The following is a 27,900-nucleotide window of genomic DNA, read 5'->3' as shown; positions in this document are numbered from 1 at the left end:
CTTTATTGATCCAGGATAGGGGACAATGGCAGGCCATCGAGGGGTCTCCTTTTGCCTTATCTGAGCCTGGGGTCCACCTCTGGGAGTGCTTGTCCCTCCCAGGCCCATGGCAGGCTGAGGCTCCCACTTGGTGGGGGCGGTGCTCTAAGGCAGAGCATGGCAGGCACCTGGGCCACCGCCGCTCACTCCAGGAGCGTCCCTCCAGGGCTTCCCGGGTACCCTGAGTCTGCCATACTCAAAACTGGCTCGAGATGGGGAGAGAGTGCATGGGTGCTGCCCGCCAGCCTGTACCAGGCCTCCCTTCCCTGGATGCCCAGGCTGCCTGAGATGGAAGTAATTAGTGACCTGGGACCTAACCCACATGAACTTCTTTATAGAGGCGTGAGGTTGTGGTGACCTGGAGGACACTTCCTGCAGCCAGGACTGGGAGAAAAGGACACTTTCAAGTTTCCAAGGGCAAGGGCTTTTCCAACACTTTGTGATGGAATTGGGCTCAGTTTTGTCTCGGGGTGGCCTGCCCTTTCCTGTGTGCCACCCTGGGAGTGACCGGATGAGCGCATGTGGAGTACTAATGGAGTGTGGATGGAGCGGGTGCTCCTAAGTAGTGGCATCTTGGTGCTTGGCACCCCGCCACCCCAGACAATTTGGGGAGAGGCTCTCTATTTCCCCCTCCTTACTGGGCTGTTGGGACGAAGATGGGGGAATAAATACAGGGGCTTCTGGGAAGAACATGTCTGGAGGGGGACAGATGTCAAAATGGGGTTCTGGGGTGGTCCTTGTTCTGGCGTATGGGCCCTCTGCTTCCAGTAACCAAAGCCCTGGGCTCTCAGCCGCCCCAGAAGTGAAGTCTGGCTCTCCGTGGTGTAGTACTGATTCCTTTGGGTTTAAGGTATCTGGGTGGTTGAATGTCTGAATGACTCTGTGTATGTAGGCTTCATGGATGAGTGTTGGCTGGGGAGAGTGTTTTCTTCCTGTCCACTCACTCTTCGGGGACCCTGGCTGAGTTGCTGGCCCACCGGGCGGCAGAAATGTGTAAGGGGCAGCATCCAGGAGTGGTGTCCTTTACACCCCCAGCTGCCCGCTAACAAACAAGTTGGCTCGGTGGCGTAGGGATCAGGTAGTTTTTTCCTTCCTTCACCTTCAAGGTGAGCCCAATGTGGGCAGCCAGGCAGGACTTGCAGGCCAGGCAAGGCTGGAGCTGATGTGGGATCGAGCTCAGGCCAGGGCCATGGGCTTGGAGCTGGGGCTGAGGTACACGGAGGGGCCAGCAGGGGCCGTGGGGGGCGTGGGCTCCAGCTCCATGAAGGCCGAGTAGAGGGTGGTGAGGTGCAGGTCACCCAGTGCCCCGGAACCCCCGCTTCCTGGTGCTGTCAAGTCGCCCATCCCACTGCCTGTCTCTGCCAGACAGGGCCCAGGGGGAAAGCAGTGGGATGCTGGTGGGGGTGGTGGCATTGAAGATGACGTCGGGGATGAGGTCACCAGTACCAGGGGATCCAGGGCTAAGCTGTCATCTTTCAGCTGCTCCCACAGGTTTCCTGGTTTGAGGGGAGAAGAGGAGAGAAACGGATCACTGGGGGGAGGGGGGGGAAGAGGGGTGGACCAAAGGAACCCTGTCTGCCTCCTTCCCCTCAATGTCTCCACATGCTACAGACAGCAGGATTGGGGCAACATAGACTGGCAGACTCTGGCAGTAGCTGTGTGACCCCAGGCAGTTACTGAACCTCTCTGAGACTCAGATTCCTCCCCTGATGCAGCAAGACTTGGAAGATACAGACCCAGAGACCTCTGTGGTTCTCTTTTTCAGAGGGGCTGGGAGAGGGGCAAAGATTTGAGAGCTGCCTATTGGAAGGGTTGGTGCAAATGCTGCACATCCGGAGTTAGCCTGGGGAGACGGCCCCAGGAACTCTTGGCCCTGGCTCCCAAGGTCTGCAGCCCAGAACAAGGATCCTCCCACAATGCACTGCTGGACCCGATGGGATGGTTTGGGCATGGTACCCTGGGCCTCCTCCACTGTGAGGCTCAGGAAATGGGAGCAGAGCCAGGAAATGCTCCTGATTCTGGGGAGCAAACAGTGCTGCCACCTGACCTCCCACTCTGTGTTGTGTCACCTGTAACACGTGAAGCCACGGCCTGGGGCTCCTTTCCTGGGTGTTGGGGCTGCAGGATCTGGAGGAAGGAGGCCTGACCAATGCCTGGCTTAGGCTCCAGCTGCTTAGGTTCCAGGACTAGCTTCTCCCCTCTCTAGCTAAGTGACCTTGAGTAAGTCACTTAACCTTTCTGTGCTAATGTTGTCTGTGAAATGGGTTTAATAATCCCATTTCACAGGGCCAGATGAGAGAGCACTTGTAAAGCAACTGGCCTGATGCCTGATGTTTAGGAGGGACTCAAGTGAATGTTTTTTAATTCTATCCCGCATGTCTATCACCGTGTCTGGAGGCTGCCTGAGCTTTGCACCCCTCTTCCCCTTCTGACCTGGAACCAAGATCTACCTGTACTTTTCTAACAATAGCTTTCTGAGGCATGGGTGGGCTCCAGAGCAGGTTGGAAACTCTCGGACGGTAGGCTGCTGTTTCTGCTTGCTTGTGGCTGCTCCCCGCCCCCACCACCACCGCAGTGCACAGAGAAGGTCCTGGAGCTGGGTAAGCAGCAAGCCCCACCCTGGCTGAGCCCCCTGGGTGGGGTACTAGGGCGAGGGTACACTGGAGCTTTATAGGAATGAGCTGATGGGCCCCAGGCAGAAATGGAGCAGGGAGAGGGCCAGTATTGAATAAAAACCTCTCCCTGGACTCCCAGCTCCAAATCTCTCCCCAGCCTGCCTAGCTCTGAGGCCTTCCCTTCTTCCAGGGGTGATGGTCTCTCTCCTCCTTCTGGATTATCAGATGGAATCAGAGAAAATGCAAACCACTTCTGGGAATGCTTAAACTATCCAACACTCAACAAAATGCGGAATGAACCATGGGGGCCCTTCCCAGCCTGTCCAAGCTGAGGGTTGTTGATGCTGGGAGACAGTTGGAACATACTCAGGCACACTGGGAGGAGGGAGGTGGACGGGCTCTGGAGGACACGGAGTGGGTGGGAAGCTGGACGCACTGTGCCGGCTCTCCGGAGAGGAAGGGCCACACCGCCGGGGGCACCCAGAACCACCCGCCGTTCCCCACCCCAGCTCACCCTGGAAGTCAAAGTCGGTGAGAGAAGGGTTGATGGCATCCAGGTCCGTGCCAAGGTCCCCGTCTGGCAGCAGCGTGTCCTGCACGGTCCTGGCTGGGGTAGGCTCAGCCAGCAGCTTGGTGCTGTGACTGGGTGGGGTATGGGCCGGCAGAGGTGAGTCCTGGGGGGCGCCCGGCTGGGCCGGCAGCTCAAGGTGCCCATCCGGCTGCGGGAACAAGGACTGTGGGGGGCCCGGAGGGACCAGGCCCGGGGAGAGGTGTGGGTATGTCTGCCCGTAGCAGGAGGACGGATGCCCTCCCAGTAGGTCCTGCAGGGGGTTCTTCCCAGGAATGGGGCCCGGAGCTGGGTGCAGGCTGTGCAGTGGCTGGGACAGCCCGGCTGGGGGTGCAAGCGGCCGGATGGGGCCTGAGCCTGCCAGCCCAGGGGGTGGGCAGCCCAGCAGCTGGGAGCCCAGCTTCTCCCTCTTGTCTCCAATGAGGCTGTCCAGCTCTTCTGAAAAGGCCCGAAAGAGAAGGCACACCATGAGCCTTGATGACTGAGTGCCCACCGGCCTCCCCAGGGCCTGGAAACCTCCCTCCACCCCCGCTTTGGAACCCCCTCCATGCTGTTCTCAAGCCCGTTCCTCATTGGTCAGTCTCCTGGCTCAGCTTTTCTCTGCCACGCTCCTCTCTTGGGTCGGGGCTGGCCCGGCCCTCCATCCGTGGAGCCCGTCCTGCCTCACCTGGCTTGGCCATGCTTTTGCGCACGGCGATGGGATCCTTCCTTTTCCACTTCTGGAGCTCCTCCTGCATCTTGTCGATCTTGGCGGGATTGAGGGCCCACAGGCAGCCCTTGCGAGAGGAGCTTCCCGATTTGTTCTCCACCTTCTCAAAGCACTTATTGAGCGACAGGTTGTGGCGGACGGAATTCTTCCAGCCATCAGGGGCTGTCTGTGGGAGCAGAGCGTGGCAAGGAGTCAGGCCGTGGTCAGAGGGCCAGCGCTTGCTCTGGGCCTGGGCTCCAGAAAATTCCTTTGCTCTGGGCACAGAACTGCCTCCCACACTGGGGCTGGCTTCCCTGCTCGGCACCCGGCCCTCCTCAGTTCCCACCCAGCCCGACGCGTGTCAGCGGTGGGGAAGGGGTAAGCAGGAACCTTGGTCACAGTTATCGTCGCCCTGAAATCCGCCTTCATTCTATGGCTGTCTCCGGCCTTCCCACCCCCTCAGAGGGTTGTCAAGGTGATTCATAAATGTTGAGTGTGTGACAGAGGCCTGCTGGGCACCCCCATTCGCAGTCGGACCCCACCCCACCAGATTTTCAGGCCTGGGCTTGGATCCCTGTGTGGACAGGGAGCTCACTCCTCTGCGGTCTCGTGGCCCACCCGTGGAGAGGGAATTAGCGGGAAGCTACGGAATGCTCCTCTCCTGGGCCTGTCTCATCCCCTCTGAGGGCAAACTTGGGGGAAAAAAAAAAAAGGTGGGCGAGGTTGGTGAATGTTTGGGTGTGTACACATGTGACTGTGGAATTACACGTATGTTTGTGCGTGTTTCTGGTTTTTGGTATCGGAGAGAGAGAGAGAGGATGTGTGGGTGATTGTGTCTGCCCGGTGTGAGCAACGTCTCCCGGGAATGGGTCTGATCTTCTCTGCCTGGGAGAACCGTGTGTGTCCCCGAGGGTGAGTGTGTGTGGGAAAGTGTCTCTGGGTATGTGTGTGAGTATTCCTGACTGTATGAGTGTGTGGGTGTGAGTGTGTGTATGAGTGTGCCCCGGTAGGGAGGCCAGCCCTCAGGCAGAGGGTGCTCGTGCCAACTGAATAAACACCCATTAGGGGCCCGGTCATGCCACCATGCAGTAATTGTGCCCAGGGAGGGTTGTAAAAACCATTAGGCTGACTCAGTGGGGTGAGAGGCAGTGGCGGGGTTGCCAGTGAGTTCCCCTCCTACCCACCCACCGCCCACTCTGTTCTGGGCTCTGGGACAGGCCTGATCCCAGCAGGGGCCGACTGTGGGCAGAGCACCCTCTCCGGCCGGTGGGGCTCCTTTGCCCTCATCCCCTCGCACCTCTCCCTTACAGCCCAAAGTTTCTGCTTAATTAGGGGCAGCCACTCCCTCCTCACCAGCTCACTTGCCCCAGGGAGAAGCCAGGCTGAATCACGCCCAGCAGAACCGGGCCCTGATGCCAGCGTCCCTGCAAGTTGCTGGCTGGAGTTTTTTGGGGGTGCGGGGGCAGCTGGCTAAGGGGAGGGGGCTGGTTGAGGTGACCGCCCCCCCCCAAGGCTTCCAAGATCATGAGGGAGGATTCTTAAGCCACCAGACCAGCCACCTGGCAATTCACCTTCAACGCCCATGACAGTTTCCCCTAGGAGTCAAAGACCTGTCACCCCATGGGCAGAGTTCATGAGCACTGGCTCTTTTACGGCCCCGTAAATCCATGACTTTGAGATGCCACAGCAGCCCCCACCCCGGCCACTTCCTGTTTGGAGGAGGGATGGTCAGCACTAGCAATTATGTCCAGTGGCTGGACACTTCCCCAGTCTCATATTTCTGACTCACAAGGCTACAGGATGCCCAACTCAGCTGCTTTCGGCATGAGTGCTGCCCACCCTGGGTCACTCTGTCCTTGCCTGGAAAAATGGCCTTCAACTGGGGAGTGGGACTCTGAACTAATTCCTTAGGTGAGCCAGAGGAGAACTATCAGAGTTGGAAGGAATCTTAATGTGGGCAGCTCCACCCCAACCATTTTACAGGGAAACTGAGGTCCAGAGAGGAAAGAAGGGCCTAGCCCTGGGTCACACAGGAGGTGGTGACAGCCCAGACTCCAACCTGGTCCCCTAAGGTAGGGGCCCTGCCCAGTGCACCCCCTAGGGCCTGCCTCGCCCTCTGATCCCTCTTCCAACCTCATAGATGTTTTCTCTCTGAAGTCAAATGTAAACTCGGGAGTGAGGGAGTGATGCAACTGGCTAAGAACAACAACTAGAACTAAGAAAGAAAGAAAGGAAAAAAAAAAAGCTGTTAGACCTCTTCACTCTTCAACCTCATAAAACAGGGATTACATGGCTCCCAGAAAAAATAATTAAGCCAGGAAGATGAGATGCAGGGAGGGGCTGGGGGCCAGGCCAGGACCTGGCAGGGAAGGAGGGCAGGGGAGCAGGGCACGGCCCTCGCTTCCCTCTCTCTGGTCCGGCCCTGGGAGCCCTAGAGGAGCCTCTAAACACTTGGGGGTTGGGGGCCCCCTCAGCCTGAGGGGATCTGAGTACAGCCCTGGATCTGGGCTCTGAAGCTTCTCCAGTCCCAGAGGTAACTCTGCCTCCCTCCTCCTTTCCCTTCCGGAATCTCCGTGACTCGCCATATGTTTCCATTCTAGGCCCATCACCCCGGCCACCTTCCCACTCCCCAGCGGGTGGCAGCAGCAAAACCAAACTCGCTTGAACATCAGCCTCAAATTATCCCCAGGCAGGACGACTGGTGGATGGCAAGGGTGGGAATCACCCACTGGCAGGTGGAGCTGAGTTCTGCATTCCCTCGCCCTCAGCTCTTGCCCTCTGCCTGGTGGCAGACGACATGGTACCCATGAAACCACAGGCCTCCTGGAGAAGACACAGGCCTCCTGGAGAAGGCTCTGGTTTTCCCTAAGAGGAAGGGGCTGTGCTGCAGGGTCGGGAGAGAGTGGTGTGTGCATGAGGGGTAGGGAGGGGATTGGGTGGTTTGTGAAGCCAAAGAGCTTGAGCCAGCAACTGACCCCACCTGGGCATGTGGAGCACCTCGCTACGTTCCCCCATCTGGGGAGAAGGGCACTGGTCCTGCCACTAGGGAGGGGGCTGGGCAGAGCCCCTAGAAGCCTGCTCTGTGGATTGCCCCAACCAGGTCCGCACATGGAGGCGGTGGGCAGGTGAGCCAGCCAGCTCCCTGCAGCCTTCAGAGACCATGAGACCCACATCCCGCTTCCTGGCAGAGCTGCAGCTGAGCCCTCCGCCCCCCAAGGCAGATCTTAATCTCTCACCCCAGAAGGCAATGGGTTCTGCAGCCCCAGCGTCCCATGTCACCCTGGCTGGCCAGCTCCCACCCGAATTCCTCCAGTCCTGCAGCATCCCAGGAACAAGGGTGGGGACAGCCTCCCATTTCCCCCCAGACTCTCTCCTCACACCTGAAGCCTTTCAGGACTGACGAGGCCTGCAGTGTAACCTCAGGACAGTGGCTTGAACAATCTCTTCCCCACTGAGCCCCTTCTGCAGGAATTCCAGCCTTCTAGGAAGGGGTCAAGGGGAAGGGTGGGGAGGCAAGCCCCACCTAACTCTTCTCCCACCTCGGGGCTGAATCCTCTGGCTCAAGAGAGGTCTGGCTTGCCCAGGACTTGGGGGTGGTGGATGGGGGAGGATCTCGGGCTCACCTTGAAGTAAGGAAAGTGTTCCGTCATAAAATTGTAGATCTCGCTGACAGGGAGGCTTCCAGTCTTGCTGTTCTTGAGGGCCATGAAGATGAGGATGCTGAAGGCAGAGAAAGCCCCTGAAAGTCTGAACCACTGGCTGGGTTCTGAGCCTACCCAGGACCCCATGGCTGAGATAGTCGTAGGGGAATTGCCTGCTACGGAATTGAATGGTTGAGAGGCTCTAAGTGGGCAAATGGAGAGAGGATAAGAAAGTGTGCTGAGGGTCCAGTGAAATCAGGAATTACTGATATACAAGGTTCCTGTGGAATCTGACAAGGTTAGTAGGTCCTGAGAGATGGGCGAGCGCCATTCCGAAGGGACGGGCGATGGCCTCCGTTGCCCTCAGCCGATCGAAAGGGAGTCGGGTTCAGATCCCCGAATCCGGAGTGGCGGAGACGGGCGCCGCGAGGCGTCCAGTGCGGTAATGCAACCGATCCCGGAGAATCTTGTGGAATTGGACGTGGGCTCCAATTCTGGCTTAGTTACTCAATAGCTGTGTGACCTTGGATGAGGGTCTTAACCTCTCTGAGCCTCATTTTCCTCAACTCAGAATTGTGAAGATTAAGGATGATGCCCGGCACATAGAGGCACATACGAAATGGAAGCTGGCATTACCAGTCAGTCCTCAGCTGCTTGCATGGATGCTGGATGTTGAGGTGGAGAATTAAGGTTCTGAGCCCCAGGGATGGTACCCCCATTTTCTCACAGCCCTAAATTGCTATCTTTTTATTTATAGATAAATAAACAAACACAGGCTCAGAAAGATGAGATAACCTGCTTGAGGTTTCACAGCTAGGAAATTTCAGAGTCTGGACTTGAACCTGGTTCTGCTGAGCTCCAAGGCCCGCATGGGCTCCTTTGGGCGCATCATCCTGCCTCCCGCGGACCTTTCCCTGCGTTTCTGGCTGATGTTTCAGTTCTTTTTCCTTTCCCTGAGCGCATGCTGGCTGATGACCTGGCCCTACCCAGGGTTGAGTGCCACTGTTACTCGGGCAAAGGACAGACAGAAGGGTCTCCCAGACGGACTGGGTGCTGCTGGTCTGGCATTTAAAACCCCAGCCACAGAGCAGTCCCACCAGATCTGCTAGCTGGTGGGTAATTGACTGGCACCAGCAGTTCTCATCCCTTACGTGCTTCCAGAAGACCTTTGGGATGGATCGTTGGGGAAAGGGAGGAGAAAGGGGGCAAGCCTCTCTCTAAACCTTCTGTCCCAGCGCCTGGGTCCCAGGAGGCTAGACCTCATCTGCTGAGTCAAGGGTTACACAGACCAGCCTGTCTCCGTCAGGGTGAACATGCACCCTGCACAGCCCTGACCTTCTCGCCTGACCCTCAGGACAAGGGGCAGGACCCAAACAGCACAGCCTTAGCACAGAGCTCCCACTTAGGGCTCTGCTTACATGCAGTGCTTACGGTCTTCCTGCAAGTGGGAGCTCAAGGGTCCTCAGGGTTAGACAAGAGGACAGAGGTGACCTAGTTTATTTTTTATCCCCTGTTCCTGTGCAGGAATCTTCTCCCCAGCCTCCTCTGGAAGCCAGCTGGGCCTAACTTCTACTTCCTGCTATTACCCTTACACCTGAGGGTTCCATGCCTCGGTTTCCCCAGGGGCCCTTCCACCCCAAGAGTGCCAGGAAAGGTACCTGTAGGAGTAGATGGGTTTTGGGAAGAGTGGCTGGTGCCCATCGGCGCTGGTCTGGGGTGTGATCCGCTGGTATGGGTAGTGCGAGGAGCCCAGGTAGGGGACGGGATAGCTGCCGCCACCCGGCGCGTACTGTAGGGTTCAGAGGGGATAGAGTGGTTGCCATGGTAACCAGCCTTTCCAAACCAGCTCCCCTCCCCTCCCCACAGTCACATAAATCCAAAGAGGGAGCTAAGGCACAATTCTCGGCTCTGTCCATCCCCTGCCAAAGGCAGAGCTGTCTGAGGAGCTGGCCAAGGGTGTGGACGTCTGAGGGCCCGTGAGGAGGCCTGCATTCCAGAATTCAGGAATGCTCCCTCCAAAGCGTCCTTCCTCAGTTCCTTCTTCGCAGGCCCTGTCAGTGTTTCGGTTGCAGCAGCGATGGGGAGGAGTCCGTTGGGGTTGGAGAGTGCAAGGGGCAGCTGCAGCCCCCCGCCCATGCCCTTCTGGGCAGGCCCTCCAGGCCTCCCTCGCACCCCATGGAGCAGCTGGGTCGGAAGTGGGATGTCCAGCCTGGGCGTTTGCTGGGCATGGCCACCTTTTACGAGTTTCAGTGGCTCTTTGAAAGGGCGGTCGTGGTGGTGGGCAGGTGGGGGTAGGAGGTGGTTTTACGGCACAGGGAGTGGCCGTGGTGCCAGGGATGGTGTTTTATGGGGAGGGGGGGTATAGGAGACTCTGACTCCCCCAGCTGCTTCAGGCTGAAATGCCCTTTCCAGGTCACCCCAGAGGCACTTAGAGCCTGAGTCACCCTCTCTCCGGGCTCCATAAAGCCCTGGGTGCGGCCATCTTGTTTGAGGAAGGGCTGCGGAATGCAGAGGGCATCAAAGCCAGGCAGGGGCATGCTGAGGCCACTTAAGGTCTCTGGTGGCCCCTTACCCCTGCTGTGGCTCAGACCCTGAGGTCTGCCTCAAGGACACCCCCATCCTGGGTCAGCCCCTGAGCCTCAGGATGGCTTAGGCAGGGCCCTCACAGCAGTGAGGCTGTCCCACACGTCCCTTTGCTTCCCTCCATCTCCTTCTTTCCCCCAACAAGGCAGGCAACATGCCCCCTCTCCCGCATCCCTGCCTGCCTCCCTGGCTTTGCCCAGATCAGGGCTAATGCCAAAGAGCTGGGAGTAGAACCTGCTCCACAGGCCGAGCCTGTCTCCGTGCCAGGCTGCAGGTGGATGGAGTTGGGCTCTGGGCAGCCACTTGCTCCGTCTTGCCCAGTGACTCCTGGGAGCTGCCTGCTTGCTCTGGGGCTCTTTTCTTTCTCTTTTTAAAAACCTCCATCCCATGCCAGTGTGGGGCAATTACTTGGCATCCTGTACACGTGGGAGGAGCTGAAGCTGGGCAGTGGGGTGGGGAAGGGGGAAAGGGCAGAAGCTTATGGGGACTTGCAGCATTCCAGTTGGGAAGGATCCCAAATGCCACACTTGGTGCCCACCCTCTCTAGGCTGAAGGGAAGTTTGGGGCCAAGACCACATAGCAAGAGGGTGGCAGCCCAGACGGAAGCCCGTTGTTCCCTGCCTAGTGTGGCCTTTTGTGTCACCAGTCCTTTTCTCCCTTCCCCTGTCTTTTGTTTATGGAGGCTCTCCTCCTCCCTGACTTTTTTGGTTCATATCCTGGTCCCTGCCCCAATCTCAGCCTGACTCTCTTGTTCAAGACCTCTCAGGCTCCTTCCAGGGTCTCAGACAAGCCCCATCCAATCCCAGAGCAGGGCAATTCCTTCCCTCCCCATTAACCGCTGTCCCCCTCCCCCCACCAGTGGCCCTGCCTGAGGTTGAGGGCCCCGCTGCCCTTACCTGTCCATTCAGGTGTGCACACACACTCCCACACATACCCCACACACCCATGAAGCCCTAAGAATAATATCCAACACCCCGGGGAAGCAGATCCACCTGCTTTGGCCCACCTGGTGGAAGGGGGTTGGCTGGGTCGGGCAGTACATATGCTGCAAGTGAGGCTGGTAGCAGTACATCCCAGAACCACTCTCCAGAGCTGGGGGCTTGATCTTGACTTCTGACCCCTGCTGGAAGAGAAAGCAGATGACCAGTCTGGACCTTATTTTCCTCCTCTCTTTCCTGTAGCGTGACCATTTTTTAATGCAAAAGCAACCTCAGTGTGCTTCCCCCATACCTTTTACTTGGAGAGAAACAGAACAGAGAGGGCAAGGATTTTCCCAAGGGCACACAGCAACTTAGTGGTAGAGTTAGGACTAGAACTAATAGTGCTCTGTGCCCCCCTGCTGCCCAGCTCACTGCTGGTAAGAGGTTGAAACTAGGATGTCTAGAGAAATGGGGGGTAGAGAGAAGAGGACTTGTCAATGGTCACACGGAGGCAGGGGTAGGACTGGAGATTTCCCCAGAATGTAGTGCTTGACCTTAGCTCTCCAAGCCCAGCTCAGGGCCTGCTGTTTGAGGGCCCTCAAACTCTCAGACTAGGTCTACAAAGCCACAGCTCCAGAATTCCAAAAGAGGAGCCATGGGGGGGTGGGTGCCTGAGGGATGGGGGAAGGGAGAGAACTATAGGAAGTGACCAGACAGGTTGGTCTAGCTATGTCCCTGGGCTCCTGCTACTTCCTCTTCTGCAAAGACCAGGGAAGTTCCAGCAGATTCTCTGGAAGGGGCTGGTGAGTCCTCTCTGCTCTATCACTTGGCCATCCCCAGCTGGGAACTTTTGCTCCCTCTTCCAGGGAGCCTGCCCAATTGCTGGTTTGCATGAGCCCTATTGTACTGTCTCATCCTGGCCACGGGCAGACCCTGGCTTCCCATAGGACTGTGAGGGACAGGAGGGGTGTGCAGTTGGTTCTGGTTGGCAAGGCAGGCCAGGAGGAGGTGAACTGCTCTGCCTGAGGCTCCCAGCAGCCTTGGGGCACCAGCTTCTGGGCCCAGAGGGTCAAATCAGCTATGACCTCTTTTTGGCTGTACCCTGGGGTTGCTGATGCAGAGATTGCCATAATCATAGAATCTTGGGCCTGGAAGGGCCAAGAGCACGTGCATCCAACCCCCTCATTTGACAGATGATGGGACTGAGTCCTAAGAGGGAAAGCAACAAGCCCAAGGTCACCCAGCGAGTCAGTCGACTAGCTGTGGGTCTCTGCACCCGAGTGCTTCTCCATCGTGCAGAGTAAGGGTGTGGCTCAAATCTCAGCCTCACCTCTTACTGGCGGGGGTACACGTTGGGCAAGTAAGTCACTTGCCCTGTGTGAGCCTCAGTTTTCCCATCTGCAAAATGGGGGTGGTGGGAACCCTTTGGAGAGTTATGATGAGGATTAAACAGAACACTTGAAAGAAAGCACCTGGCAGAATGGCCAGGGCCTGGCAATGAGTGGACATTTGGGGGGCAGTAACTGAGGGCACCCTCACTGTGGGCTGCCTTCATGCTCAGGGGGCTGAAGGAGAAGCCATCAATGAGCCCTGGAGCTGGGAACAAGGTTCTGTCTTGGCCTCACTTGGTAGGTGCCTAACTAGTCTTCTGTGTCTTCCAAGCCCAGGAAGCAGGACTTTATTGGGGTGGCTTGGGGCTGGAATGGGGGCCTGTTTGGGAGCAAGTTGGTGAGGCAGGCGAGGGGGCATCTGGATGAGGGACAGCCCAGACTGAAGCCACTCAATGTTCCCCACGTAGGGACCTTCAGACCAGAGCTGGGAGCAGGGAACAAAACTCCCATGAGCATTCTTCTTCCTAAGGCAACAACCCTCTGAGGCAGGTACTGTTAGACTTACTTTTCAGATGAGGCTCAGAGAAGTTAAGTGACTTGCCCAAAGTCACACAGCTTGGGGGGTTTGGCTGTTGAAGGACATGCTGACCTTCCAAGGTGCGCTCAAGGCATTTCTATAAATATACCCAGGCCCCACTAAGGATGAATAATGGGGCTGGAAAAGGCGCCTCTGAGAAGACTTAAGTCCTCTCTGAACTCTGTTAGGCTGATGCTGGAGAGGAGAAAAGTGTGCTCTGTGACTCCTCCCTAAATCCTTTCTCTTGGCCTCTGGAATGTGTTTTTCTTCTCACATTTGCATATGGGCAGGCGTTTTTGTTTTTTTTTTTTTTGGTTTGGCTGGGAATTCTTGACACTTAAACAAACAGAAGTCACACACTGGAATCCTGACTCAGGAGCCTCTGGGAAGCTGCCAGCTTCTTCTGCTTGGCCTGCCACCCCCACACCCCCCTTGCCCCTTCCACACTGGGCCGGGCCGGCATCCCCTCCCCGCTGACATGGACGCCCAGCATAAAGCTGAGCGGCTCCAACTCTCTGAGTTGGCTGCTTTGTGGTCCACGCTGACCTGAGTGGAAAGGTCTGGAAAGGGAAGATGGGGAGTTTGATCTTAAAGGACCCTTTCAGGGCGGCTGGGAACCAGGACAGGGCTTGGCGGCGTGCCCGCCGGCTGCTGGTACTCACCAGGACGTGGGGGCCGTGCTCCTGGCTGGGGAAGGGCAGCCCGTTGCACCAGGCCTCTGCGGAGAAGCCAGGCAGGAAGGTCTCGGCCTCGCCCACGTCCACGGGGATCTCCTCGAAGGCCTCCAGGGTCCCTGAGGTCTTAAAGGAGTGTCCGTCGAGGGCCAGGGCGGTCTGGGCCTCGGGGAAGATGTCCTCAGGGAAATGGCGTTTGTAGGGGTGGAAGGGCACGTGGCTGCCCTTGAGGAAGCGCCCAGGACTGCCTGCCGGGCCCTCCTCAAAGCCGAAGCCGGGGTACTTGTCTGAGGGTGAGAGCCGGAAGGGGCCTGGGCCGGGGCCGGCTGCGCAGTGGTTCTGGACTTGATCGGGGCCGGGCGATGCGATGCTGGGGCTGTGGGGCGGCAGTGAGGGTGCCCGCTCCGGGGGGCCGTCGGGCACATAAGATGAGCAGCTGAAGCCACCGTGCTTCTGGGGTGGACAGAGGGTAGAGAGCCTGTGAGCAGAGGCTGGGCCAGCCTGCAGACCTGCCAGGCCGCGACTCTGTGTGGGGTAATGGGGAGCTCAGCCACGATGGAGGAGACATAGCCTGCTCTTGGAAGCCCCAATATGACAAGGGCATACTTCCCCCAGCCCTGGGGAACCCCAAAGCTCGCGGGGCTCCACACAGCTCTGCTCTGGGAAAGCCTTCTGTTTACCTCAGAAAGGGTAAACAGAGGCCCACACCTGAACTCCTCTGGATCACAGGGTCACTGAGTACCTGTTTGCTGGTGGAAGGGACAAGACAGGCCGTGGGAGGACCCAGGGGTGGGGTGGGGTGGGCTGATGGGTCCCAGGCAGGCCCTGTCCCCGCCTTGGCCTAAGCCCAGCCCTAGGTGCTGATACTTACGCTCTGTGCAGCAGGGGAGCCCGGGAGGCCCGGTGCCTGCATGAGGTCCCCTTGGGGCTCGCCCTCCAGCCTGGCGGGACCCGGCAGCGTGACGTCAGACTGAGGCGGGAGCAACGACACCATCACCCAGTCCTGGCCTCGAAGAAAGCCGGCTGCAGTGAGAGCAAGGCCTGGCGTCCAGGGGTGACCAGGTCTCCCTCCACTCCCACCCCATCCCTGGGCTGGGACCCTGCCTCCAACCAGCCATCTGGGAGGGACAGAGACAGAGAGACAGATAAACCGAGAGAAACATGGGAAACAGAAAGAAACAAGGAGAACAAGAAAGAGGGGGTGGGGGAGGGGTTGAAAGAGAACGAAGCGAGCAGGAGGGAGGGCTGGGCTGTCCTGGGCCACTATAGCTTCCCAAGAAGACAGCAGTGAACCTGGAGGACCTTCAGCGAGACCATGCTTCTGGCTCCTGAAGCCGGCGCCTTATCTCCATAGTGAGGGGCTAGCTAGGTGACCATGGCAGACAGCCTCTGTTGACTGGGCAAGTCGGTGGTCCTGTGAGGACGGGGAGCTGGGACCTTAGCCTGGCTGGCATGACCATGGGAGGTCCTGTGTTGCCTGGGGGCACTTTGAACCTGGCTGGCCCTGGGGATGCTGCTGGCCCACTGTGGAATGCCTGGCATATGCTGGGTCTACCTATGCCATGGCCGCGTTCTGAGATGGTTTTCCCATTTGAAAACCTAGGGGCTTAGACTAGACGATATCTGAAGGCTCTTTCTGCTTCCAGAGTTATGGGAGAACCTGGTCAGTGGAGAGGTTAAGAGGACTTGGGGCTCAAAGCCAGGCAGGGGTCCTTCCTTACTAGCTGTGTCAGTGAAGTTCTCTGAGCCTCAGCAGCAGCATCTCGAAAATGGGAAGAGTGACAGGCCCCACCTTGTAGGATGCTGTGAACAGTAAATGAAATCGAGCATGGAGTCTTTCGCACAGTGCCGAGTGCTAGAGCGCTGAGTGCTTGCTATGTCAGCTCTCTCTATTCACCTCCTTATTAGGACAGCTGCTATTATCCCCAGCGCTCTGCTTTCTCCACCACCTGCAATGGTCAGTACCTCCTGAATTTACTCCTGCTGGTTCAAGTGGTTTCTAACAAAAGGTACAATTTCCTGAGAGCCTGCTCTGGGCAGGTCACTGTGGCAATGAGCTGCAGGATTTTCTCGCTGGCTTTTCAGAACCAGCCTGTGAGGAAAGTACATTACCCCACTTTCCAGATGAAAAAACAGGCTCAGAGGGGTTTAGTGACTTGTCCAAGTCACACAGCTCATCCTTGGCAAAGCCAGGATTTGAACCCAGATCTGTCTGACTCCAGAGCCTGGACTTCCCTCACGGTTTCTTCATTTGGTGGGGGTGAGAGTGGGGTTGGGATGTGCTGGGGGGCCGGGCAGCAAGACCACTATGAGGTTGACACGCCTCCTACCAAGATTCCCTTAAGCCAGAGCAGGGTAACGTGCCCTTTCCAGGCCTCGCTGTGGGTGCCCCCCTGGTGTCCGGTCTGGGGTTGGTACATTTTTGTTAAATAAACCAATCTTTCATTTGAGAGAGGCAATAATGGGAGCAAGGAGGGTGAGGGGACTTGCCCCAAGTGCCAGAGGGGATCGGTGGCAGAGGGGGTAGTAGCTGGGGTCCAGGTGGGGGTCTGGTGGGAAGCCTCTCCCACCCCTTCAAGAGTCCTCACCGCCCCTTCTCGATGTCCTGGGCCTGCTCACTCGGCAATGCTAAATGTGGCGTGACCGGGGAAGCGCCGAGCTGGCCGTAACTGGACACCGCAATGGGGCAGGCCTGGGGCCCAAGGCGAGGGGCAGCCCATCTCTGGCTCCGCATGACCGCCCGGGCCGCTCCCTGGACAGCTCCTGCTGGATCTGCCTACCACGCCTCTCCCCAGCCCAGCGCTGATTTCCCAGGAGGTGCTGCAGTGGGCTTGGCGTGGTCCCAGGGCGTTCTCCAGCACCTCCAGATGGGAGGCTGACAGCAAGCAGGGGCCCCTTCCTCCCCCCAGATATCGGTCTTCCTAGTAGGTGTGGGGGAGGGGCGGGGGGAGGGCTCCCCTCTTGCAGGCAGGAGAGCAGAGTGCTTAAGAGCAAAAGTTTTGGATTTGGACAGACCTGAGTTTGAGCCCCAGCTTTGTCCCTTCCTGGCTATGACTGTGAGCTGTAACTCTCTGGATGTCAATATACTCATATGATTAAGGAATTCACGGACCCATCTCACAGCGTCATGATGAGGATGAAATGAGACAGTGTATACAAGATGTCTGGCATTTAGAAAATGCTCGGGGACATGTGCCACACACCTGGCCCCAGAAGACCATGGCTGGGCCCAAGGGTGTCCGACCCTAGATCCTGCAGTACCCTGATGCTGCTGCAGCCCCAGGGAGACTGGCTGATAACCCCATGCCCAGGTGGCTGCTGCCCCAGCTTGCTTTGCCCTGCCTGCTTGGCCTTCATTTGGCCGGGCCTTGGGGGGCTCAGACCCCATTCCTGTCCCTCTGGGGAGGCCTTCCTGAGCCCCAGCTCTGGCCTGCACCTCCTCCCTCCTTCCCAGAAGGCCCCCTGCAGCATCTGCCTCATTCCCACTTGCACCAGCCCCTATTTGCCAGAACTTTTCCAGTGTCCCAAGTTGAATTCCTGCAGGTGAGAGGCTTTAACTAAGGGAAGCCATTCACGGGGCTTACATACCAGGGCTTGGGCAAACCACAACCCCACCTCCTCCAGGCCCCAGGGCCAGGATTAGGACCGACTGAGGATGGGACTTCCAAAGACTGTGCACAGTTCTAAGGGCCACCCCTAAATTTGCCTTGAGGATGCAGAGGGCCCTGAGTCGACCTCAGCCCAGGGTTTCTGCTGGGCAGTGTTATAAGGGATGACTTCTGAATGACAGCCACGTCCCCACCCTCGGTTCCCTCAGTGGAAGTTCTATTGTATAAACAAAGAAAGGCCCATCCAGAGAAGTTAAGTGAAGAGGCCAGCCCTCTTCAACTGCCTTCAAACGGGCCCTCCTGCTTCAGGGAGTGGGCAGAAAAGCACTGAGAGGTGGCTATGGCGGGGAGCTCCTGTCCAGCACAGGGAAGGATTCACTGTGGGGAGAGAGATGAGCTCCTGAAGTTGGATGATCTAATTCAGAAGCTCTGGAGTCAGGACTAGGACTGACTCCCAGAAACTATGGAGCTTTGGTTGGGCAACTTGCCTAACTCCTTTCCCTGGGCCTCAGTTTCCGCATCTGTAAAACAGGGCTAATAATACGTACCTCTCTGGAGGATTCGACGAAATATTGCTTGTAAATAGCTTAACACATAGTACGTGCTCAACAAATGATAGCTATTATTAATAATTAGCAGTGGGCTAGAGTTAATTTAAGGCATGAACTCTGGGGACAAGGGTGGAGACAATGGGGTGCAGAGGGGAACAGAAGGAACTCTTTTTTCCTTCCTCCCAAACCCCATCTACCTGATTGGCAGAGGCTAATGCTCCTTCCTCTTGACCCTCTGCCCTTAGAGGTAATTCCAGCCATTCCCTTGCGGTACAGCCAATGCTTATAGAAACTCCCAGGGATTTTGGGAAGGAGGGGGTGACTCTGTTATTTGAGATACCTCAGTTGTCCTCTCAGATGGCTCCAGTGTACTGGGGCTGGCTTCTGCAGTCAGAAGTTTTTTGTCCTGCCTGCTTCAGTTTCAGGGATGGGGTTGGGGCAAATATCAGCAAATGCAGGAGGTCTAGTCAGCTCTGTCCTCCCTTCTTAGATGCTAAGAGCTACTCCAGATCACCCTCATGACCCTGTCACTTAGTGGAGGCTCCCACCATCCATCCCCTGTGGCCCTCCCAGCTGGAAGTGGCCACAGCTGTGGAAGGGAACTGTACCCAGCTCCCCTGGACTGTAAGGCGCTCATCATCCCAGCTCTGTATCTGCGGGGCACGTTGCAGTTTACAAAGCACTTGTGCATCCATTTATTCATCCTCCCTTTGCCCTGAGGGACGTGGGCAGTGATATGCTGGAGACAGCTGGTTTGGGCTTGCAAGAGCCAAGGGTGCACATCTTCTGTGTTCTTCACCGACATACACCTAAATCAGACTGGGTGGGAGTATTTACCCACAGAAATTAGCAAATACTATAAATCAGAACTTTTTTTTGAGAGCTGTCTGGTGAACATTCACCAACACGCCACTGCTAGGGCACAAGGTCATCAACTCCATCTTCCAGGGAAGAAATACGAGGTCCAGAGAGAGGAAGTGATATATGCAGGGCCACGCAGCTAAAACTGGAAACCACATCTCCAGATTCTCAGCCCTCAAAAATCCTGACCACATCCCAACAGACACATTCCAGGGGTCCAACCCTGGGAAAATATTTGGCTGAAGACCTTTGCAGTATCTGGGCATCCTATCTTCCCTCTGGGCTCTGAACTTTGGCTTCTGCCTTGGTCCTTGGGGAGTTAGGGGTTGGGGTGTCTGCCCTGGAACCAGAGGGACAAAACCATGATCTCCCTTCTTTGACCTGGGCGGGGAGGTTGATGGTGAGAAATTCCCTAGAAAGCATGGCAACAAGCATCGGTCATGCTTAGTAGTGAATCCCCGCTCTATGTCCTTCCCCCAGCCAGGCCTTGAGCTCCCCCACCCATCAACGTCCACCCACGTCTACTCAGGACTCAAGTGGAAGGGGCCGTCTGGGGGTGGAGGCCAGAATCACCATCATTGTTATTGTGCGACTTTAGACAAGTGTGGACCTCAGTTCTCTTGTAAGTAAGATGAGGTGCTGAGACCATCTGCGCCTGAAGACACTGAGGCTGGCTCTGAGGAGGTATACCTGGAACGTGGAGCTGACAGCACAGCTCTCGCCCCTGCTTTGTCTTCCAGAGGCCCTCCCCTGGGAAATCCTCAAGGAGACCTAGGTGAGTTCTTACACGCCAGTAAAGAGGTACTGTATTATCATCTCCATTTTACAGATGAAGAAACTGAGGCTCAGAGACTAACCTGACTTGCCCAAGTTCACTCAGGTAGTAAATCATGCACCCCAGGATTCAGACCCAGGCTTCAAAGCCAGTGCGCTCAACCACTACGCTGCATGGTCACGCCCCGGGAACACCTTTAGCCTCCGCCCTCACACCTGGAAGCCAGAATGGTGAATGGGGGGCAAGGCTGGAGGTTTCTTAGGGAGGGTCTGTCCCTGCAGCCCCTGTGGGCAGCTGAGTCACAGAGGACGGGCAGGCATGGGACACCGAGGGCCTTCACTGGGCTCTCTCCATGCTCCCTCCCACCCCGGCTGCCTCCTACCTGCCCTTTATGAGCAAGGTGGAGGCCTCAGTTCTGCCTTAATGGTTTCTGTTGCTGGCTGCGGCAGCATGTTTTACGAGGGGTGGGGCTCCTACCCTGTGCTCGCCTGTGGCCCCACCCGGGGCTCCGCCCTCCGGCTGCTGGGAGGGGTCCCCTGGAGCAGTTCAATAATTACCTAGTGGGGGTACAGGGAAGGGCCTGGGGGCTGTCCCTGAGGCTTGCGCACCCCGGGATACCAGAGGTCCAGGGTTGCCAAGGAGGGAGTTTTAGCTCTTTTCCTGACATCAAGGTTGGGGGTTCTGAAGCCAAAATTATTTCAAGAAATGGGTCAGTTGCCTCTGCCTTGAGTTCTGATTAAAGCGTTTTGAGAAGCAGTTAGGGACAGTAAGGGTGGGGGTGGGGTGGGGAAGGACAACCAAGGGAGAAGAGCAAACCCCATGTGATGCTTTTCCCAAATCGGATTTCTCCTAAAGCCACTTCAGTCTTTCCTCTGCCTCTGGAAGTAGGCTGGCTGCAGAGCATCACTCAGTTTTCCCTTCCTGAAAAAGCACTTGACCACCGTCCATGGCCCATGGCTGCTCTGGAAGTTCTCCCAGAAATCTGATATTAATCCTTCCTGTAATCCCAGTCCTCTGGCTCTATCTTTTCTGCTATTCACCAAGGGATCCTCCAGAGGCTAGATAAGAGCAGTAGGCTCACCGTTCCTCCTGCGTGGTTCCCAGCCCTGTCACCAATGCTTGATACCAACAACTTTCTATTCTCAGCACTTTTTGCCCAGCACGCTTTCCTCTCCACCATCCCTGGCCACCCCTGAGCAGCATCCCATCTCTCCAGCCCTGCCCCAGCCCTTGCCACCCAGCCCTGGCCCCAAAGGAGCCGAGTCCAAGCACTTACAGTGGGCTCAGGGCCATGGCCACCATCACGGCTTTGGGGAGTCATCCAGCCCAGCAGCTTCCCTGAGAGCCTCCATCGAGGTATAAATACTCCCACATGCTTGGACCGGCCCCCTGCCCAAGGGCTGGGGCGGGGCTGCCTCCCCAGGTCAGGCAGGCAGGTCACATGTCCCATAAATGCCACAGGACCACAGGCCCTTCCCAGAAGCCCTGGAAAGATCAATTGGGAACTGACCTCTCTGGATGGAAGGATGGATGGATGAATGGATGGGTGGATGGAAAGGTGGATAAATGGGTGGATGGATGTGTGGGTGGATGGATGGATGGGTGGATAGATGGCTGGCTGGCTGGCTGGCTGGCTGGCTGGCTGGATGGATGGATGGATGGATGGATGGATGGAAAGATGGATAGATGGGTGGATGGATGGATGGATGGATGGATGGATAGATGGATGGATGGAAAGATGGATGGGTGGGTGGATGGATAGATGGGTGGATGGATGGATGGATGGATGGATGGATGGATGGATGGATGGATGGATGGATGGATGGAAAGATGGATAGATGGGTGGATGGATGGGTGGGTTGATGGATAGATGGGTGGATGGATGAATGGATGGATGGGTGGATGGATGGATAGATGGGTGGATGGATGAATGGATGGGTGGGATGGATGGAAGAATAAATAGATGGGCAAATAAACAGATTGATGGATGTCCTTGACCTGCATGTTAATGTTTATTTGTTTGTTGGAAAGGAAGGGATCCTTGGTTTCAAAAAAAACAAGAAATGCTATCCCTCAAAGTTTCCATCCATCCTCTTCTGAGACACGTCTACCACCGTTTCTTCTCTTCTCTACTATGGCCACTTTAGTTTGTAAAACCACCTCTACTGGGTCCTCATGACTCCTTAGATGTCCCTTTCCAGAGGTCCCCCAGTTAAATAACCCCAGCCCCTGGAGATCTTTTGCTCTAATTCTTGGTTGTCATTCATGGTCTGCCTTTTCTTTTCTCCACCTACCTGAAGTCCAGCCTCTGAGACTGTGAGCCCACCCCCGGATCCAGCTCCCAAAGCAAGATCAACTTGCCCACCCAGGTTAGTGGGGGGTGGGGGTGGGGAATGGACACATTTCTCAATTCCAAGAGCAGGAGATGCTCAGATGGGCAGCTTAGGGAGAAGAAGGTGCTCTTCCTTCCCCAGGGGCTTTTGAAGGTATGATCGAGTCTGGTCAAAGAACAGGGCTACCAAGGAACTTGGGGTGGACAACTATCAGGGCCTGATTGGAGAGCTAGTCTCCTGAGAGTGGGGACTTCTTCCCTGCTTAATTCTCCCATGGGGCAGCATGCAGAAAGCAGTTGTCTGAGTCCCTAGACACTGGTTTGCAGAGATGAAAGTTCCCTCTACTCAGTCTGCCCAGCAGACTATGCCCGAAGGTGTCAAGGGATAGATGGACCATAAGGTCGGGGAGTGATTGAAGGCACAGGATGATTTTTCACAGATTATAAAGCAACACTTTCATCCTTTCTTAATACAAGCTTTCTCCAGCCAGTGGCTGGAATGGGCTTGGCTTTGGAACATAGCTGCTTGCCCCTGAGCACCCACCAGCTCTGGGTCCTCAGTGGCCCAGAAGCCCTGCCTCATAAGAAGTCACTGGGGGCTGAGCCTGGCGGTCCCGCCCCAGCCTCCTCTGGGCTGAATTGGTCACTGGCTGCAGAGTTGATTGGCTGTGGCAGTGATTGACAGGTGAGGATTTGAGTTGGGAGGCCAGCAGGGATGACTGGAGCTTGTCTCACCCCATCCCCTAGCCAGGCATCATCTACTCTGGAAGCCTTCACTGAACCCGAATCTCTAATTGCCTTGCAAGTCCCCCTCCTTCCTCACAGGCACTCTTCCTAACTAAGGACCCTAGAAGCCTCCCCTCCCATCTCTGTCATGAGCGTGGGCTAGTCACCAGAATGAACTTCATTTTCTCCTTTATAAAATGGGGATCTTCATCCTTGCCCTACATATGTCACCTGGCTTTCCCGAAGACTGAGTGAGAAGCAGAAGGTCAAAATGCTCCCAGGAAGAGAAACGGCATCATTTTGTCTGGTGCCCCTGCCTTCCACCCAGGGGTCCCAGGCCCGTGGAAATTCAGGAGAGGAATGAGGGCTGAAATCTTTTCCTTTTCCAACTTTTCCTTTTCCAGGGGTTGTTCCCAAGGGGGTGGTCAAAAGAGCCCATATCCAGCCGGTGGACCCCTTCTTGCCTGCCCTCCTAAGTGGGGGAAAGATCCCATCATCCCTCAAGCCAGGAGCCTCGTTGGGCTCTGTACATATCATTATCAGAAGGCCTGCTCATTAGGACCAATCTATCATTAGGGATATTAATTCTTCCACCACAACTAATAACACAGACCTGGTATAAGGCAAATACATCATGGTGCCCCTCCTCTGCACTCAATCCAATACACACACACACACACACACACACACACACACACACAGGCAGGCAGTGGCTATCTATTTGGACTTACCAGGCCTTGGAGTTGGGAGAGCACCAGAAGGCCATCCCATCCAAGTCCCTCCTAGTTTCAGACAGGGAAACTAAGGGCCCATCAGTGAAAGAACTGATCCCTGCTATGCAGGTGCTTGTGTACCAGCCCCTCCTCCAGGCACCTGGGCAGGTGTGAAGCCGGCTCTGAGTACCTGACCGTGCCCTCACCCCACTGAAGGGAAGGATGTGGAGAAGTGACAGGTTCTGGGGGTGCCCCTCTGAGCCCATCCACCATCTGGGCTCAGTCCTCGCCTGTCCTTCTTGATCACCCCAGATTCCCCTGAACTTGGCATTGTCACCTCAAAGAACTCTCTCTCCAAAGCCCTTCCCATCAGCAGATTAGACAGCATCATGGACAGGCCCAGAGAGGTTGAACCCCCTCTCCAAGCTGCGTGCTCTGTGGGGTCGGCATGTCAGCCCACTCTCCAGGTGGGCTCCAGGGACTCCCTTCCAGAGGGAGCTGGGGACAAGGCCAGCAGAGAACACTGCGTTGGTTACTCTGGCTCTGGGTTTGTGGGGAACTTCTAAGAGCAGAGTCTAAACATTGGGTTTTCTGACCATGGTGTGCGCGTATGTCCTCGCACACATCCTATGTCTTCTGTGACGGATGGGCTGATGCAGTCTGGGACATGGCTGTGGAATTTACAAGTGTAGGTGGGACCTCCAATTGTCTCCGGGCGATCCGGTTCCTGTGACACACCCCATTCTGGGTGTGTGTGTGCGTGTGCGCACGCCTGTGTGTGGTGTGCTGGTGCCCAGGCCAGCATTGTTTGTTAGAAGTAGCACGAGCTCCAGAAGTCCCTGGAGGGTGCCTGAGGACAGGGCTTGAAGTTGGTTGACCATGCATCCTCCCAGCCAGCATGGGGTGGAGGCTTGGGGGAAAAGGCCTCTCAATGAGCTGTTTTATCCTAGGGGGAATTATAAAGGGTGCCCACCTCCTGAGTTTCCAGAACAGTCAAAAGATACAAGGTTCCCTTTTCCCTGTGACTCACAACTGGCTCCCAAATCAAGTTCCCTGAGAGATCACGATTCAGCTAATTCTCTCTCCAGCCCCATTAATGTGAGCTGACTAAGCAAGAGCCACAGGCGGGGTAGAGACCAGGGAGGCTCATCCCTAAACAGACTGGCAGGCCTCCTCTCTTCAGCTTCTGTCCATCCCCCAGCCTCGGGCCTGGCCGTGCCTAATCACTGTATCTGTTAAACGCCCACTCCCCTCTCCCTACTGGGAAAGGTCACTGTCTCCCTTCGGGAGCTCCCTTTGCCTATCTCTCCATCTCCCCCTTCACCTGTCCCACGCTTCCAGTGCAGAGAAGTCCACCTGGACATCAGACCTAAACTTGGTTTTTGCACCTGAGCTCATTTTTTACTATCTGGCCAGCAACCAGCCTTCAGTGCCCTGACAGGAGCAGGGCTCTGCAGCGGCATGGCTCTGGGCTTTTCCTGAACACCTGAAAACTTAAGGACGTTCCAGGAACTGGTGGGGGCTGCTGTTGTTGGACTCCAGGGGATTAACGGATGTAGGGAGAGATTCGTCCTGGCCAGGTGGGGATGGTGAGGGATGGGAAGATGGGGTTAGGAATGAGGCTGGAGGTGGGGATAGGGAGGATGAGGATGAGGAAGGGAGGTGGGGAGGAAAGAAGGGTATGAAGTAGGTTGTAGAAATGGAGGTGGAAATAGGGATGGGGATGGGAAGGTGGACAAGGAAGGGGGCTGGGCTGGGGTTGGAGATGAGAATGGAAATACAGTTTAAATGCAGAGGAGAGAGGGATGGGGCAGAGGGATCAGGGATAGGGGTGGGCTGAGGTCAGAGATGGGCGTGTGGATGGAGGAAGAGGCAGGGAGTGGGGATAGATGCATTACCCAGGACCATTTGATTGATGCTTCTGAGATGCGCCCTCCAAGGCCATTTGTCATTCTCAGCTCCTGGGCACATTGCCAGCCCAGCCCCACCCATCCCAGATGGATGGTTGCCTCTCCACTCAGGAAATCACCTCCTGTGGTCACATTGACCAGCCAAAACTCAATTTAAAAGGCTAAACAGTCTCCCTGAAGTCTGGAGTCCATCTCTCCTGTCCCAGAAACTAATCTTTGCTGAACTCCCGGCTGCAGGCCTCAGCAGAAACGCGGGCTGTGACATGGAAGCAAAGTGGGGAGGGCATTCTCGCACGACTGTCACCAACATCCCTCTGCTATAGAGCCCCCCCAGAGGCCCCCTAATTAGAATATGGAGCCGAAGAGGCTAAGAGAGGGTCCTTCTTTCTGTCCCTTCCTACACACAAGCTCCCAGCACGTTTCAACGTCTCTTCCTAACAGCTCTGGCAATGTGAATGGGCCCTGTGCCGGCGGAAGGGGTAATGTTGCTCCAGGTGTCAACTCAAGCCGGAAGGTAGGAGGTTAGACATCAGGAAGGACTTCCTAGCTGGGAAGGATTTAGAGAGAATGTTCCCATGTTGGCTTCTTAGAGGGCAAATGGGACTTCATGGGGCTAAAGAAAAGTTTTCCCTGAGAGAAAAGGATGGGACAGGATGGGTTCAGGGTGTGCTTGGGCCAAGGATGGGGAGCAGGGAGGGGTGCCAAGTCCCCCAATCTTTCTCTCCTCTTCCCAGGACCCACTCCTGTGGATTCCGGGGTTCCCTGCGCCCCTGGGAAATAAGTCCTCCGAGAACTCCCTGGCATTCCCGGGAGAACAGGTCCCTGGCTCTGGGAGGTGAGTGAGGCGCCGGGCCTGGGGGGCAGCGTGCCTCGGCAGGCCCTGGAGCCGGAGGCTGAGCTCGGCTGCCGCAGTGCGGGAGGGGCCGAGAGGGGAGCCTGGAAGCCGAGAGCTTCTCTCTGCGGCACCTTCGCCCCCGAGGAACCCACCCGAGAGTGGGGCAGCCCCCACTCCCTCTGCTCCTCCCCGGACCCCAACCTGGTTCTGCCCCTGCTGGCCCACCCCAGCCCAGCGCCCCCTAGAGAGCAGAGCTGGGACAGGAGGTCCTGCTCTTCCCCATCCGATGAGAAGCCCTTCTACCACCTGCGTCCTGTGGGTCAGAGAATGACCAAGATGGTAAAGGGGCCCAACACAAGCCCAGCGGGGACGGAACTGGGTGCGACTCCATCCTCCCCAGCTCAGCCCAAAGGCACTGGGGTTTGTATGTGGAGGGAAAGGCAAGGCTGTGGGGGCAAGCAGAGCTGGATCCTGCAGCAGTAGAGCCTTCAGACAGACTCCAGGAAGGACTTCACGACTGAAGGAACTGATCAACCCTCCTCCTTTGGGGACTGGAAGGAAATCTAGGAGGTGGCAATCCACCTGGCATGGGAAATGACCAGCACAGAGTCAGGGCGGAGGACAAGATGACTTCTTGAGGTGTTGAGCCCTCCCGACCATCCTTTCCCGCTGGCTGGCTGGGTCTCGTCACACTGCACACACGAACGATCGCACCCCACCCCACCCCACCCCGCCACCCGCACCTGCAGGTGCAGAGAGAAGAGGCAAACACGCCCACTTGTCAGAGTCTATTCTGAATCCACCATGCTTCTTGGGACATTTTAGGGAAGGCCTGGGGGACTCCACGGGGAATGCCAGGACTTTATCTGATTAGGTAGGGGATGGGGAAGAGCCATGGGGCTTCCTGCTGCCCCAGATATTTCCCCAAAGGCCTTCAGCCTCCAACCCTCCCAGTCCTAGGCACCAAGGGCTCTCTACCTGTTCCAGGTTTGCTCACTAAGCTTTCTCCCCTCAGGGGCCTTGGGGGAGAGAGATGTTCTTAGACCTCCGGGAGATTCTGCCTCCAGCTCAGCATCAGGCTCTGGCCGCGGGCCCTGTTTGCCATCTGTCTGCTTCTCCACTAGCTACATCATCTCCTCTGGGCCACCCAGTCAGGCCCCAGGTGACCAGCCCCCAGCCCCTGCTGCCCAGAAGTGTTGAGAAATTCCTGGATCCACACATACTCTTGGCATCACGCAGACCTCTGCCCCCCAAGCGGGGCTCTCCTCTCTCTACCCGGAAGAGCCATTGCGTTGGGAATCTGCCTCCCCGACTCTCAGGGATAGGTTTCCAGTTCTAGTCCTGCCACGTCCTCCTTTTATCGCAGCCCTGAGTGGGTGCGCCCGCCCCCTCAAACGCACACAACCAGAGATGCACACCAAATCCAGTAAGCACACCCCGGAATGAAAACCCACACTGCAGCAAGAAGGATTGAGGTGAGACAACCTGGAACAGGAACAAGAGGGAGGAGCACGGGGTCCCCGGTGGCCTCCGGGCACTCACCCCACTTCCTGAGTCTCCCTCGGGCTGAGGTGAGAAGATGGTGAGCACACGGCAGCTCCAGGCAGCCCCGGAGGCCCATTAAAAAGGCGACCCCCCCTTCCTGTGCCCTGGCCCGACCCCACTGGCCTCCACGGCTGACTTGGGCCACGTCTTCTCTTACCTGCTCAGTGAAGCAGGTCGGCGTGGGGGCCCGGGGCTGGGGGGCCAGGAGCTCCGTCCGTCTGTCAGTCCTTCAGCTCGGCTGTCCTGGGTCTGTGCTGACATCAGGTGAGGGGAGGCAGCTGCTGGGTGAGCCAATAATTATGATATCAGCTTCCCCTAGCCCCGAGGGGCTGCTGCCAAAACGGGGAGAAGAAAAAGGTGACTAAGAAGCTAGTTTGCTCCTTGGCTCTCGTTTGACAGGTACCGGCT

The 27,900-nt window shown here is 56.8% G+C and overlaps 1 protein-coding gene and 2 long non-coding RNA genes across 3 annotated transcripts; 2 read left to right on the top strand and 1 right to left on the bottom strand.

The window, feature by feature from the left end:
• On the bottom strand, positions 1 to 27,871 carry FOXN1 (forkhead box N1). The gene is made up of 9 exons (XM_077163089.1): positions 27,650 to 27,871; positions 14,508 to 14,639; positions 13,625 to 14,089; positions 11,141 to 11,254; positions 9,210 to 9,340; positions 7,534 to 7,630; positions 3,890 to 4,097; positions 3,169 to 3,660; positions 1 to 1,535 (listed from the first exon to the last, which is right to left on the bottom strand). The coding sequence occupies exons 2-9, from the start codon at positions 14,628 to 14,630 to the stop codon at positions 1,216 to 1,218; spliced, it is 1,950 nt and encodes a 649-aa protein (XP_077019204.1). The 5' UTR covers positions 14,631 to 14,639; positions 27,650 to 27,871; the 3' UTR covers positions 1 to 1,215.
• LOC143686026 (uncharacterized) lies at positions 11,819 to 21,847 on the top strand. The gene is made up of 3 exons (XR_013176862.1): positions 11,819 to 11,857; positions 19,137 to 19,431; positions 21,732 to 21,847. It is a non-coding gene; the product is annotated as an uncharacterized LOC143686026 (long non-coding RNA).
• Positions 25,467 to 27,893, top strand: LOC143686027 (uncharacterized). The gene is made up of 3 exons (XR_013176863.1): positions 25,467 to 25,626; positions 25,847 to 25,947; positions 26,963 to 27,893. It is a non-coding gene; the product is annotated as an uncharacterized LOC143686027 (long non-coding RNA).
• Positions 27,894 to 27,900: the final 7 nt, after the last annotated feature.

Source organism: Tamandua tetradactyla, chromosome 6 (genome assembly GCF_023851605.1).
Source record: "Tamandua tetradactyla isolate mTamTet1 chromosome 6, mTamTet1.pri, whole genome shotgun sequence".
NCBI classification, from domain to species: Eukaryota; Metazoa; Chordata; class Mammalia; order Pilosa; family Myrmecophagidae; genus Tamandua; species Tamandua tetradactyla.
The sequence above is the reverse complement of the archived record's forward strand: the minus strand, read 5'-3'. Positions and strand labels throughout refer to the sequence as shown.